Here is a 16,064-nt window from a genome sequence, read left to right as displayed (position 1 = left end):
ATACAGCATATATTATATAATTGCTTAGCAGTTTTGCCAAATGTCATTTCTCTGAGGGTAGTAGATGTATATGTACAGTATTTACAAGGCCCTGCCACAGCCCCAGATCCTAGTTCAGTACTATAGTAACAGATGCTGTCACCTGTTGTGCAGGTAAAAGTGTGTAAGTTCCTCCCTGGGTTTGAAGGGTTCCTGTCTCTTTCCCTTGTCCCTTTGGTCCCTGTTTGGGACACTTAATTGCTGTCACCTCCACCATCAAATGCCCACAAACAATATCTGCTCCCCATGTTTGGAATACCAAAATTAAATATCTGGGAAAGAAAATAAGGAGGTTAACAGAGAAGGAAAAACAAAAGGATAAGAAGAAGAATTTGAATTCATGCCATTTCATTCAACATATGCTACATTCCTCATGATCTATTATTAGTATCTTTCTTCCAATAAATACTTGTAACCATTTCACTGAACAACTGACAAATGTAACAATGAACATAAAATGACTGACTTCTTAATAAATACAGAACTCAAAATTCAAATGTCATCCTTCAAAGTTATCACTTTTGAGATTTTATCACATTTATTCCAACAATGCGGCCATTACTTAAAACATTTTTAACTCTATTAGATGCAGCTTCTTCTCAAACAAGAAAGCCATTTCCTTACTTTACTGTCACATCAGAATATTGACCAAAATTATTCAGATTGATCATGAATATTATTTGGTAAACTCACCTCTTGGGTAATGAAGACAATGATGGTAATGACAATCCTTATTAATATCAGCAACTACCATTTATCAATCACTATGAACTGGGCTGTACTATGTACTTTACACATGTCATCTCATTTTATTCACTTAATTATGTTTCTAAAGGTAACTTAATTATGTTTCCAAAATCAAAATAAACCTTACAATGAAATTCAGCTCCAAATAAAACATTTAAACAAACGCATCACCAATTTTCAAGGTGGCTGGAAAGAAACTCTGAAAGCATTTTGAGCAAAGTATACAGCTTCCTCAGGTGACTACCGATGGTCCCTGACTTATAATAGTTCAACTTAATGATTTTTTTGGCTTTACAATGGTGTGAAAGCAATAGAGTTTAGTAGAAACCACACTTCAAATTTTGAACTTTTATCTTTTCCCAGGCTAGCAATGTGATAGGATATTCTCTTGCAATGCAGAGATAATAATGAGCTAATAAAATAATAAATAGGCTGGGCACGGTGGCTCATGCTTGTAATCCCAGCACTTTGAGAGGCCGAGGTGGGTGGATCACATGAGGCCAGTAGTTTGAGACCAGCCTAGCTAACATGGTGAAATCCCATCTCTACTAAAAACACAAAAAATTAGCTCGGCATGGTGGCGGGAGCCTGTAATCCCAGCTACTGGGGAGGCTGAGGCAGGAGAATCGCCTGAGCCCAGAAGGCGGAGGTTGCAGTGAGCCGAGATCGTGCCATTGCACACCAGCCTAGGCAACAAGAGTGAAAATGTGTCTCAAAGTAATAATAATAATAATATAATAAAATATTAAATAATAATGGGCCAATGATCAGCAGAACTGAGTTCTAGACATAGATCTGGTGTTTGGTAGATCTGACTTACAATATTTTCAACTTATAATGGGTTTATTAGAATGTAACTCCATCATAAGTTGAGGGGCATCTGTATATGCCTTCACTGGGTGACTGACTATATGGCTTCCTCAGGTGAAATCAATCACCTTATTTTATGTTCACCTCTATATCTGTCAGTGTTCCAATGAGATGGTTACAGGATATATTTCTCAGAAGAATGAGGAATGTAGAATGATATGTTAAATATCAACCTGGATGTATAAATTCTAATATGCCTCTAAAAATATATATATATAAAAAATATGTAGCAATAACACATATTATTACTACGTATAAAGCTTGTACACATTTTATGCTGTCTTGGAAGGTAGGTAAGCTCTTAAAGAACATACTGTACAATATAATTACCTTAAGAGCAATAAATAGAAACCACTGAAACAACAGCCCATACGGAATTTAGCTTTAAAAACCTTTCTAAACCATTATATTAAAACACATTGTCACAAGTGTGCCTCTCCCTTTGAAAATTATGTGAAAACCACTGAAACAACAGACTTCTTGAAAGTTATCCTAAAATAAGCAAATAATGACTATGATGATACAAGGCACGAGCAGAAGGTAAATGGAATGCTAAAAGACATTTAAACACTCCCATAACCTCCATTTTGTAAAGAAATGAACTTACTCTTTTAGTCCTGTCTCAGCACTATTCCCAGATATATCTGAACCAAGAGAAATGCCAGCAGGAGACTGTCGTCCAGTGAAGCCAGATGAAGAAAAGGAGAGTCCATACGGTTCAAAATTGAGAACTAGAATTTTAAAACAATAACAGAGGTTCATATTTAAAACAAAGCAAAAAACTGTCGAAGTTACCATTCACTACCAAAATAATTCAAGACTGGAATCTAATAGCAATTTTTAAACTCTAAGGGACTTTGAAGATGATCTAATCAAATACTTCCAGTAATAAATCAACTACCATTTGGTAAATGTCTACTGTAAGTCTTCACACTACTAGGTGATTAAAGACAAACCATCCTTCATTTTTACCTTTTTACCTCCCTTAGAAGCTAAAAAAGACTCAATTAGGAAAGATAACTGATAAACCAAATCTACCGAAAACTTGCTGCTCCCATGCAAAAATGTTTAATGAGTTATAATGAAGAAGTGACCATGTTTTGCTGAACAAACTGCTCCTAGATACATTCTTGTACCAAATGGACTGATGGAGTCCTCAATGTGAAATCTCCCTAAGGTTAACATAGATTCTGATTCCTTTTAATCTGTATAATCTAATTAATTCAAAAGAGCCAAGAAAATTCAGACGCCAATATCCACTCTCCCTTTCTTTCTATGTAATAAACCTCTCAATTCTTATGTAGATCATGACCACCCAGAGACATTTACAGACACCTTTGCCATATGACTGAAGTCTAGCCTATGAAATTATGCACACATTTTGTTTGCAACTTCTGGAAGGAGTCCTCCTGGAATAAAAGACAATCTTTCTTCTCCCCCTTCCTCTTCTCTGCTGGCTGGACTGCAACATGATTGCTGGGGTGCAAGAAGCCATCTTGGATCATAAAGTGGAACATCAAAGATGCCAGAACAGCAAGAGAGGTGAAACTTGGGTTTTTTAATAATCATGAAGCCATCATCAACCCTACATTGCCTACTTCTGGATTCCTTTAATGGGAGAAAGCAATAACCATCTATCTTGTATGAGGTCCCACTTTGTTTCTTTATTTTTTAATAGGATAATTCACCAAGCCTAATCTTAACTAACAAATTTTGGACAGTCTAGATTATAGAAAAGGACCTTTTTAAATCATAAAAAGTATCTTAGAAAATATTGTGTCAACTTCTGTAATTACTATTCTCATTTTACAAATGAGGAAACTGTAGTAAACAGTTTGTCCCAAATTACAAAAAATATAAAATGACAAAGCCAGACATGAACTTAGACATTCTAGCATCAGAGCTGTACTCTCAACTATTATATGGTCTCCTCCAAAGGAAATATCACCTATTCCGAAGAATACTAAATAAATGCTTGTTAGTTACCTAAATAAATGATACAGAAGAAGAATCAATGTAAAAAAATAATAATGATGGGCTAATGATCAGGAGAACTGTGTTCTGGACATATCTTTGCTGTTAACGAGGCATGTGAACTAGATCTTCATTTCTTCATCTGTAAAGTGAGTAATTCAAACTACGTCAACAGTTTCCAAATGCTGATCTGATGAGACTCAAGCTTACTTCACTGAATCTCCCAAGGACCTTTTTATACATACAGCCAAGCTCAGAGAGATTCAGATATAGAAGGAATAGGAGTAGGGCTCAAAATAAGTCTCATTTTTTAAAAACTCTTTGTGATTCTGATTCATAATCATGTTTGGAAACCACTTATCTAAATCTCTTTAAGGTCCTTTCCAAGTAGAATATCCTCTCATTTTAAGTTGTTTAATCATCTAACTTAATCATAGTCTGTTTTATGTTGCTATAAGACAATGCAACAGAATGGGTGATTTATGATGAACCAAAATTTACTTGGCTTATAGTTCCAGAAACTGAGAAGTCCAAGGGCATGGCACTGGCATCTGGTAAGGGCCTTCATGCTGCATCATCCCATGGTGGAAGGAAAGCAGAGGGGCAAGACAGCGCAAGAGCAAGAGAGGGCCAAACTAGCCTAGTCTTTTTCTTTTCTTTCTTTTTCTTTTTTTTTTTTTTGAGATGGAGTTTCGCTCTTGTTGCCCAGGCAGGAGTGCAATGGCACGATCTCGGCTCACCACAACCTCCACCTCCCGGGTTCAAGTGATTCTCCTGCCTCAGTCTCCTGAGTAGCTGGGACTACAGGCATGCGCCACCATGCCCAGCTAATTTTGTATTTTTAGTAGAGACGGGGTTTCTCCATGTTGGTCAGGCTGGTCTCGAACTCCCGACCTCAGGAGATCCACCCGCCTCAGGCTCCCAAAGTGCTGGGATTACAGGTGCTCACCGCATCTGGCCCGAACTCACTTTTTTAATGACTCACTCCCATGATAATGATATTAATTCAATCGTAAGGGCAGAGCCCTCGTGACCTATCACCTCTTATTGGGTCTCACCTCCCAACACTGTTTCACTGGGGATTGTTTCCAACACATGAACTTCGGAGTACACATTCAAACCACAGCATTCTGCTCCTGCCCCACCAATATCATGTCCTTATGATACAAAATATATTCATTCCATTACAATAGTCTCAAAAGCCTTAACTCATTCCAGCATTAACTCCAAAGTCCAGAGACACCTAAATCAGATATGGGTGAGACTAAAAGAAAATTTCTCTCCAGCTGTGGGGCTGTGAAATTAACAAGTTATATGCTTCCAAAATACAATAGTAGGGCAGGCATAAAGTAGATATTCCCATTCCAAAAGGGAGGAATAGGCCAGAAGAAAGGGGTAAGTGGTCTCAAGTAAGTCCAAAACCCAACAGAGGAATGAACATTAAGTCTTAATGCTCCAGAATTATCATCTCAACTCCACATCCCACCTTTTGGGAACACTGGGGCAGGAGTTGGACACTCAAGGCCTTAGGCAGCCCCACACCTATGATAAAGTCCTATGACTTCGGGGCTCAGTCCACCCAGCAGCTCTCAGGGGATTGGAGACTCACGCCTGCAACTCTCCCAAGCTGATGCTGCAAACTAGTAGCATCAGTTCTGGGGTCTCAGGAGTGACCCCACTCCTAAGGGTCCACTAGGCACTGCCCTGGTGGGACTCTCTGTGATGGCTCTGATCCTGTCTTTCTGCTCGGCATTGCCCTAGCAGGGACTTTCTGTGATGGCTTCACACCCATGACAAGTCTCTGACTAAGCCCCAGGGAGTCCACAACATCTTTTGAAATCTAGGTGGAGGATGCCATGAACCCACGGCTCTTGCACATTGGGCACCTACAGAATTAGCACCACATATGCCACCAACGTTTATGGCTTGAATCTTCTGGAACAGCAGGTGAAGCCACACCTGGGCCCACATGAATGGTTGGAGCAACCACGGAATGCTGTACCAGAATGCCGGGAGCAGAGACTTGAGGAAGCTCTGGGCAGCAAGCCCATGAAGGGCACCCTGGTCATCCCCCGAAAGCATCCTGCACTCCCAGAGCTTGAGCCTGTGAAGAGAAAGGCAACCTCTGAGATCTCTGAAATGCCTTTAGTGTTACTCTCCCAGTGTCTTGATGATCATTTCTATCACCTGACCAGATCCTTGACCTGGTCTCCCAAACACATTTTCTCATTCTTTACATGGCCAGGCTGAAAATTTTCCATGTTTCTATTATGCTTCTGTTTAGTTATAAATTCCATCTTTAAGTCATTTATTTTCTCTCATATCTTACTGCATGCAGTTAGAAGTAGACCCAGCTCCTTCAATATTTTGCATAGAAGTTTCTTCCACCAGATATCCTAGTTCATCGCTCTTAAATTCTGTCTTCCATAAAGCCCTCAGGCATGAAGAGACATAATTCATCCAAGACTTTTGCCACTTTATAAGAAAGATGGTTTTACTCCAGTTTCCAATAAGATATATTCCTCTTTCCTGTCTGGGATCCCATACACTTAATGAACCTAGAATTTAAGTACACTTAAGTAACTTAGATATTAAGAGATAGTGAAGCCCATATTTCTAACAACATTCTGATCATGAACACTTAATCTCTAACTTTCAGATTTTCCCTACAGCTCTCCTCTTCTTCTCAGCCCACATCGGAAGTGCCCTTAATATTATGTTTACGGCAATCTAAAATTTTCCTAGCCTGCTCCTTTAAATTCTTCTGCTCTACTCATTACCCAGTTTCAAAGCCATTTCCACATTTTCAGATATTTTTAATAGCCAACAGCCTCACTTCTCAGGACCAATTTTCTGTCATAATCCATTTTATGTCGCTATAACAGAATACCACAAAATGGGTAATTTGTAATGAACAGAAATTTATGGCCGGGCGGTAATTCCAGCACTTTGGGAGGCCAAGGTGGGTGGATTATTTGGGGTCAGCAGTTCAAGCCCAGCCTGGCCAACATGGTGAAACCGTGCCTCTACTAAAAATATAAAAATTAGCCAGGCATGGTGGTGGACACCTCTAATCTCAGCTACTCGGGAGGCTGAGGCAGGAGAATTGCTTGAACCTGGGATGCAGAGGTTGCAGTGAGTCGAGATCATGCCACTGCACTCCAGCTTGGGTGACAGAGTGAGACTCCGTCTCAAAAAAAACAAAAAAAGAAAAGAAAAAGAAATTTATTTGGCTCATTGTTCTTGAGGCTGGGCTATCTAACAGCATGGCATCAGCATTTGGTAAGAGCCTTCATGCTGCATCAGAGAAGAGAAAAAGGCAAGAGAGCATGAGAGCAAGAGAAAGCCAAACTCGCTTTTATAACAACCCAATCTCATGATAATGACATTAATCAATTCACGAAGGCAGATTCCTCATGGCCTGATCACCTCTTTACAGTCCAACCTCTGAATACCATCCCAATGGCAATTAAATCTAAATATGGGTTTTGACAAACACATTCAAACCTTTGCACTTACCATCCAACAGTGGTATCTTTTTAATAGCATCTGTGACAGTGAGTCATCTAGCCACTGCATTAACACTTCCAGTAACAGTGAATACCTCAAGAAATGTTTTCTATGCACATTGAAGGTAAAGAGTTTAAACCAAAAAGCAGAAAGAAGCTCAAAATTAGAGGTACAAAGTTTGAAAGTAGAGAGAATAAAAAAGACATGGAAAGGAACAGTATTTGGAGAGCAAGCAGAAAAAAATATTAATTCCGAGTCAAAAGCATTAAGATTGTCATCTAAGGAAGGGCTGGAAAGGCTCAAGGTTGAAAATAAAGTTCAAACCACATTATTTTCATTCTTCAGTGAAAACTCCCCAAGACCCATACAGTGATAATGCCTAAAAGGACTAAAGATGCTGAAGTGTTAACTACATGTGCAAGAGCTCACGCACATATGTGGAACAGAAGGAGAAAAATGGTATGCAGAGAGCCAAGGGAAGGAAGAAGATGGCTGACTTGCAACTTAGTGAATATGTAGAATTTAGCCAGATGAAGAATGAGGGCAATTCACCAGAAGAGAAAACATGAGCTGGAGGCAGAGAGTCCTTGGAGTTGGAGCCACTGAAGTACTCTAGGTAAGACATAATAAAGTATAAACTATCCTGGGCATAAGTGAATAATTCAACATTTAACCTATTTGTATCCCTTACTATTAATACTTTAGAGGCCTCAATTATATGCACACTCATTTATCATACTTTGTACTGCAATTCTTTTATACCTCGACAACTTGGGTATATTTCTCTAACCATTCTCAGCTATTATTAATAATTTTTAAAATTTCTTAAATAATTAACTTTAATTATCTGATTATTGTTATTTTTTGAGAGACTAGCAACCTTACTTTGACATGGCTTTCTAAAAGCCAATTAGTAAATACTGTTTCCCCTTATTATTTCTGGTTATCTAGTGCTGGAGTTATAACACATTTTATTAACATTTTAATAGAATAATCCACACTGATTCTGAAATGCTTTTTTTGATGGGAACTTGTAAGAAAGTTTGTTCCCCACCATCTCACCTATTTTTGCTAATTCTTAGTATCCCATGATATTTTCCTGAAGTTTATTCATTTTTCTAACTAAAAGATCAAAGTATCATTTATTAAAGTAACATTTAACTACTACTCTCTGCAAATGATTACAGAAATCTGAAATAAGATTAGTATCAGAACAGGCTGGCATGGTGGTTTGCACCTGTAATCCCAGAATTTTGGGAGGTGGAAGAGGGCGGATCGCTTAAGGTCAGGAATTTGAGATCAGCCTAGGCAACAGATGAAACGCCATCTCTACTAAAAATACAAAAATAGCTGGGTGTGGTGGCATGCACCAGTTGTCTCAGCTACTTAGTTGAGGCACAAGTTGAGGCACAAGAATCACTGGAACCCGAGAGCAATTCTTTTTTTTTTGCAGCGAGCCAAAAGATTGCAACACTGCACTCCAGCCTGGGCAACAGAGAGAGACTCTGTCTAAAAAAAAAAAAAAAAGATTACCACAACAGATTGATAATTAAAAGATTCAAGAATTAACTCTTTATGTATAAAATACCTACTTCCCCCTACTCTTTATTTTGTCTTATAGCCAATCCCAATTCTAAGATACATAATTTTATAATTTCTTCTACAAGTATTTATTAAATACTTGCTATATCTTGTCCAAAACCAATTTCCTTTTCTTAACAGTCTACTGAAATTTCAATTTTGCTTTAAAGGACTTTTGAAGCACATAGATTTGGGAGGAGAGAGGGAGAATCTAGTTTGAGAGCTTAACCCCGTTTATAATGATGGTTCTATGGGAAAAAATGTACTTGGCAAAGGACTGCATAAGCTTGGGGAATTCCAGGGCTCTGTATTTGTGTCGGCAATTTAGCTTATTTTAAGAAAGAAAATAGGCAGTGCCAGGAAAGAGTCTCCCTACTCTATCTTCCCTTCCCTATCCAACCCTTAACTTCAGTAATGGCAACTGGTGGCCCCCAGATACCTGAAAATAAGGAAATATGACAACTGAATCATACTTCCCACTGTGGAAACCCAGGAGCTTTTCACTCTAGGCCCCTGGATGTCACAAGGCTTTTATATGCAGTATAGCCACAGGTTAGGCAATTATAATTCAAAAGTTTACTTTTGCCCCCAGTATATTCTATTAATATATAAAGTTAATGAGAGGAAACTGATTACACTTTGAAAGAGAGTTTAATTTTATAGTACATTAGTTATCACTGTGCTAAATAACATATAAAAAGCCTTAAAAGAAAGGGATTGCACGGAATACATGCTTTCCAATCCATGAACACAGGATGTGTTTCCATTTATTTGTGCTATGTTTGATTTCTTTCATTAATGTTCAGTGGTTTTCATTAAACACAACTTTCTCACTTGCTTAAGTTTAGTATTAAGTATTTTGCTCCTTTTGGTGCTGTCATAAATTGGGCTGTCTTCCTAATATCCTTGTCAAATGGTTTGTTGTTAGTGCACAAAAATGCAAATAATTTTTGCATGTTGACTTTGCATCCTGCAACTTTCCAGAATTCACTTATTACTTCTAACAGTTTTTTAATGGAGTCTAATTTAGGGTTTTCTATAAATAAAACCATATTATCTGCAAAGAGGAACAATTTTCCTTTCCAATCTGAATACCTCTCTTCTTTTTCTTAATTGCTCTGGCTAACATTTCCAGTACTGTGCTGACTACAAAAGAGACGAGTGGGCATCCTTGCTTTGCTCCTGATCTCAGGAAAAGCTTCTGGTTTTTCATTGTACCATGCTATGATGTTAGCTGTGGGTTTATCATATATGGCCTTTATTATATTGAAATACTGCCTTCTATTCTTAGTTTATCGAGTTTCTTTTTAATCATGAAAGGGTGTTCAATTTGTCAAACGCTTTTTCTGCTTTTACTGAGAACTGTGTGGTTTTTATCCTTTATTCTGTTAACATGATATCACATTAATTTATTTTCAGATGTTGAACCATCCTTGGACCCCTGGGATAAATCCCACTTGATCATGGTGTACTATCCTTTTCTTGAGTTCAGTTTCCTAGTATTTTGCCTATATTCATCAGGGATATTGGCCTGCAGTTTTCTTTTTTTTTTTGTGGTGGCTCTGTCTGGCTTTGGTATCAGGGTAAGGCTGGTCTCATAAAATAAGTTTAGAAATATTCTCTCCTCTTTAAATTTCTGGAAGAGGTTGAAAAGAACTCTCTCTGTGTGTGTCTCTTTTGTAAAGATGGGGTCAAGTTATGTTGTCCAGACTGGTCTCAAACTCCTGGCTTCAAGCGATCCTCCCACCATGGCCCCCCAAATTGCTGGGACTACAGGCATGAGCCACTGTGCCCAGCCCCAGTGTTAATTCATTAAGTGTTTGGTAGAATTCACCAATGAAGAACCACAAAAGACCATGAATACCCAAATTAATCTTAAGAAAAAAGAGCAAAGCTGAAGGCATCACACTTACCAATTTCAAAATATATTTACAAACCTATAATAATCAAAACAGCATAGTACTGGCATAAAGACAGACATAGACACAGAACAGAGAGCCCAGAAATAACACCAAGCGTGTATAGCCAACTAATTTTGAACAAGGACACCCAGAATACACAACAGAGAAAGGACAGTCTTCTCAACAAACAACATTGGGAAAACCAAATATTCACGTGCAAAACAATAAAATGGAACCTTTATCTTACACCATACATAAAAATCAACTCAAAATGAATTAAGGACCTAACTCTAAGACCCAAAACTGTAAAACTCATAAGAAAGAAACATAAGAGAAAAGTTGCTTTTTTCTTCTTTTTCTGAGACGAAGTTTCGCTCTTGTTGCCCAGGCTGGAGTGCAATGGTACAATCTCAGTTCACCGCAACCTCCACCTCCTGGGTTCAAGCAATTCTCCTGACTCAGCCTCTCAGGTAGCTGGGATTACAGGCATGCACCACCACGCCCGGCTAATTTTGTATTTTCAGTAGAGATGGGGTTTCTCCATGTTGGTCTGGCTGGTCTCGAACTCCCGACCTCAGGTGATCCGCCCACCTCAGCCTCCCAAAGTGCTGGGATTACAGGCGTGAGCCACCGCGCCCAGCTGGAAAAGCTGCTTCGTGACACTGGTCTTTACAATAATTTCATGGATGTGACACCAAAAGTACAGGTAACAATAACAAAAATAAACAAGTGGCAATACATCAAATAAAAAAACTTCTGCATAGCAAAGAAAACACTCAACAGAGTGAAAAGGCAACCTATGGAATAGAAGAAAGTATTTGCAAACCACATTTCTGGTAAGGGTTAACCTCCAAAATATGTTAATCCTATGACTCAATAGTTTTTTTTTTTTAAACTAATAACCTGATCACAAATAGGCCAATAACTTAAATAAATATTTCTCTAAAGAAGACATACACATGGCCAACAGGTATATGAAAAAATGCTCAATGTTACTATTAGCAAGAAAATACAAAACTGAAACCATAATAAGGCATCACCTTGTACCTGTCAGGATGGTGATTATCAAAGAAAAGAAAATATACCATGTGTCAGTAAGGATGTGAAGAAGTTAGAACTCTTACCCGTTGTTGATGGGAATGCAAAATGGTGCAGCCACTGTGGAAAGCAGTATGGAGGTTCCTCAAAAAAATAAAAATACAGGCAGTACACAGTGGCTCATGCCTATAATCCCAGTGCTTTGCAACGTCAAGGTAGGAGGATCACTTGAGCTCAGGAGTTTGAGACCAGCCTGGGCAACATTAGGGAGACTATGTCTCTACAAAAAAATAAAAATTAACCAGGCATGATGGCATGCACCTGGAATCCTAGATACCCAGGAAGCTGAGGCAGTAGGATCACTTGAGCCCAGGAATTCACGGCTACAGCGAACTACGATCATTCTACTGCACTCCAGCGTAGGTGACAGAATGAGACACTGTCTCAAAAAAAATAGTAAAATAAAATAAAATAAAATAAAAAATTGGCCGGGCACAGTGGCTCATACCTGTAACCCTAGCGCTTTGGGAGGCCAAGACAGGTGGATCACTTGAAGTCAGAAGTTCGAGACCAGTCTGCCCAACATGGCGAAACCCCGTCTTTACGAAAAATACAAAAATTAGTCGGGTGTGGTGGCTCATGCTTGTAGTCCCAGCTACCCAGGATGCTGAGGCAGGAGAATCGCTTGAACCCAGGAGGCAGAGGTTGCAGTGAGCTGAGACTGCACCACTGCACTCCAGCCTAGGTGATAGAGCAAGATTCTGTCTCTAAATAAATAAATAAATAAAAATACAACTACTATATGCTCCAACAATCTCATTTCTGGATGGGTATTTATCCCAAATAAAGCACTCCCATGTTCACTGCAGCACTATTCACAATAGCCAAGATGTGAAAACAACTTAAATGTTCATCAGTAGGTGAATGGATAAAGAAGATGTCATACACATATACAATGGAATTCTGCAACATACAACAACAGGGATGAAACCTAAGAATATTATGCTAAGTGAAATAAGTAAGGCACAGAAAAATATTGCATGGGTCTACTTTTATAAGGTACCTAAAAGTCAAATTCATAGAATTGAGGAATGAATGGCGGCTGCCAGAGGCTAAGGGGAGAGAGAAATGGGGACTTACCAATCAATGGGCATGAAGTTTTAGTTAAACAAGATGAATAAGTGCTAGAGATCTGCTATACAACATTGTATCTATAGTCAATCATAACATATTATACACTTAAAAATTCGCTAAGAGGGGAGACCTCCAGTTAAGGTTCTTAACCACAATAAAATAAAATAACAAAAAAATTTAAGAAGATAAAAGGCAAAAAAGAGCAAATGCTTCTGGAGAAAGAGAACACAAGCCTATTAATAATGTTCATAACTTTTTGGTCTCATTCTAGGATCAACAGTTTAGTTGTTGTCTTAACTCAATATGCCTAGCACACAGCCTGGAAAGTAAGTACTAAACAAAATCATTAAAGGACAAATAGGAAAAAAAAAGAAAAACCTTTTAGCACTGAATTTTTCAGTATTGACATTCTGAACTCATAAACAGATAATATATTTATTCACTGATCTCCCTTTATTCATATGCATACTTCCCTTCTACCATCCAAATAACTCAATGATTTCCCCTTTACCAAAATCATGACAGATGTATTTTCCTAACAGGCTGCATTTCTTAAGTACAAAGTTACTCTTTCCTTTATTAACTGTTTCTAACTTAAATCATCAGATATTTTGTTGAATGAAGAATTCTAATACACTTAAGAAATATTAGACTACTCACAGCCATGCAGCTATGTCCTGTGTGAGAGAAACATCCCCATAGGGCTACCCCTCAGAAGACATGCCCCCCATCTCCAAGGCCGGCCAAACAGCCTTGCACCCACATCACAAGCCTAAGAAAGAGCCCCATAGGCTACTCTTGGCAGACGTGTCCCCAGGCTGGCTAGGCAACTACATGCCCATGCTTCCCAGTCAGGGTAACAGCTCCATGGCCCCAAACTCAGTAAGCCAGAACCCAAGTTGGTTGACTCACTGTGTACATGCACATATCCATGACTTGAAAACAGCCTGGGAAGCCTGCCCTTGGCAAAGCCACACCACCATCACCACAAACTCAGCCTGGGCCACTGAGAAACTCACGAATACCGCTAGAGCAGATTACAGCTAAAGAAACTACATGGCCAGGCACAGTGGCTCACACCTGTAATCCCAGCACTTTTGGAGGCTGAGGCAGGTGGATCACCTGAGGTCAGGAGCTTGAGACCAGCCTGACCAACATGGTGAAACCCTGTCTCTACTAAAAATACAAAAATTAGCCAGGCGTGGTGGCGTGTGCCTGTAGTCCCAGCTACTTGGGAAGCTGAGATGGGAGAATTGCTTGAACCTGGGAGGCAGAGGTTGCAGTGAGCCAAGATCGTGCCACTGTACTCCGGCCTAGGTGACAGAGCGAGATTCTGTCTCAAAAGAAAAAAAAAAAAAGAAAGAAAGAAAGAAAGAAAGAAAGAAAGAAAGAAAGAAAGAAGAAAGAAAGAAAGAAAGAAGGAAGGAAGGAAGGAAGGAAGGAAGGAAGAAGGAAGGAAGGAAGGAAGGAAGGAAGGAAGGAAGGAAGAAGGAAGAAAGAAAGAAAGAAAGAAAGAAAGAAAGAAAAAGAAGGAAGAAGGAAGGAAGGAAGGAAGGAAGGAAGGAAGGAAGGAAGGAAGGAAGGAAGGAAGGAAGGAAGGAAGGAAGGAAGGAAGGAAGGAAGAAAGAAAGAAAGAAAGAAAGAAAGAAAGAAAGAAAGAAAGAAAGAAAGAAAGAAAGAAAGAAACAAACAAACTACATGAAGACGACACTACATGTCCACCACCAAGGCCTTAGTACCCTACTGAACTTATACTCCAAAACCCATTTATACAAATAAGTCTTTCCCTTCAAACTCTACTACATAAACTTGAGTCAACTTTTCCACCAGATTCATACAAATCAACATAGGAACAAATCAACCATGAAAAAAGAAACATGTCAACCACCAAAGGAAAATAATAAATTTCTAGTAACAGACCCTCAATCATAAGGAAATATATGAAATTCCAGAAAAGGGATTTAAAATAACAATATTAAGGAAACTCAGTGAGATACAAAAGAATACGGACAGATAATTCAATGAAATCAGGAAAATTATACATTATTTGAACAAGAAATTCAACAAAGAGACAGATATCACAAAAAAGAACCAAACAGAAATCCTAGAGCTGAAGAATTCAATAAATGAAATAAAATACATATGCAAGAGTTCCAACAACACATTAGAAAGCAGAAAAAATAATTTCTGAAGTTGAAGACAGGTCTTTTGAAATAACACAGGAAGACAAAAAGAAAAGAAAAAAGAATTTTAAAAAAATTAAGAAAGCCTACAGGATTTATGGGACACCATTAAGCAAATAAATGTTGTATTATGGGCATTTCAGAAGGAGAAGAGAAGGGAAAATGTGAAGAAAATAATTAATGAAATAATAGCAGGAAACTTTCCAAGTCTTGGAAGAGAGAACATCCTAGTCCAGGAAGCTCAAAGAATCCCAAATAGATTCAACTCCAAGCAGGTCCTTTTTGAGGCACATTTTAGTCAAATTGTCAAAAGTCAAAGACAAAGAATTCTGAAAGCAGCAAGAGAAAAGCTTCAAGTCACATATAAGGGAATCCCCATTAGACTAACAGCTGGATTTCTCAGCAGAAACCTTAGAGGCCAGGAGAAAACGGGATGATATATTCAAAGTACTAAAAGAAAAGAAAAAAAGAAAAAACAGCATGAATATCGTACCCAGCAAAGCTATCTTTCAGAAATAAAGGGGAAATAAGATCTTTCGCAGACAACCAAAACCAAGAAATTCATTAGCAGTAGACCACCCCTTACATGAAAAGCTCAAGGGAGTCTGGAAGTGAAAAGACAATAACTACCATTATGAAAACATTCAAAACTATGAAACTCACTGGTAGAACTGATACACAAATAAGAAAAAGAAAGGAATCAAACTCTGTCACTGAAGAAAACCACCCAACTGCAAAAATAATAAAAGAGCAAGTAAGGAACAAAGCATATGTAAAATACCCAGAAAACAATCAATAATATGATAGCAGCAAATCCTCACCCATCAATAATAACCTTGAAAGTAAATGGATCAAATTCCCCCACTTAAAAGACATAGAATCACTGCCTGGGTTTTAAAAAAACAAGACTCAACAATACACTGCCTACAAGAAACTCACCTCACTTCTAAAGACACACAGACTGAAAGTGGGCGGTTGGAAAAAGATATTCCAACAAACAAAAACCAAAAGTGAGCAGAAGTCACTATACTAATAACAAACAAAACAGATTTTAAGTTAAAAGCTGTAAAGGGAGACAAAGAAAGAC

At 38.4% G+C, this 16,064-nt stretch overlaps 1 protein-coding gene across 2 annotated transcripts in view; it reads right to left on the bottom strand.

Moving 5' to 3' along the window:
- The window catches only part of AP4E1 (adaptor related protein complex 4 subunit epsilon 1), a 90,321-nt gene that overhangs the window by 16,006 nt on the left and 58,251 nt on the right, over positions 1-16,064 (bottom strand). Inside the window, exons 16-17 of one of the 2 annotated variants that reach the window (XM_050797131.1) lie at positions 2,264-2,387; positions 143-311 (exon numbers count right to left, since the gene is read on the bottom strand). In XM_050797131.1, the coding sequence (XP_050653088.1) occupies positions 143-311; positions 2,264-2,387 (293 nt within the window). The remainder of the gene's footprint in view (positions 1-142; positions 312-2,263; positions 2,388-16,064) is intronic. The other variant, XM_050797130.1, reaches the window with a different exon arrangement.

Source organism: Macaca thibetana, chromosome 7 (assembly GCF_024542745.1).
Source record: "Macaca thibetana thibetana isolate TM-01 chromosome 7, ASM2454274v1, whole genome shotgun sequence".
Classification (NCBI taxonomy): Eukaryota; Metazoa; Chordata; class Mammalia; order Primates; family Cercopithecidae; genus Macaca; species Macaca thibetana.
Note: the sequence above shows the minus strand (reverse complement) of the source record. Positions and strands in the feature narration are given on the sequence as shown.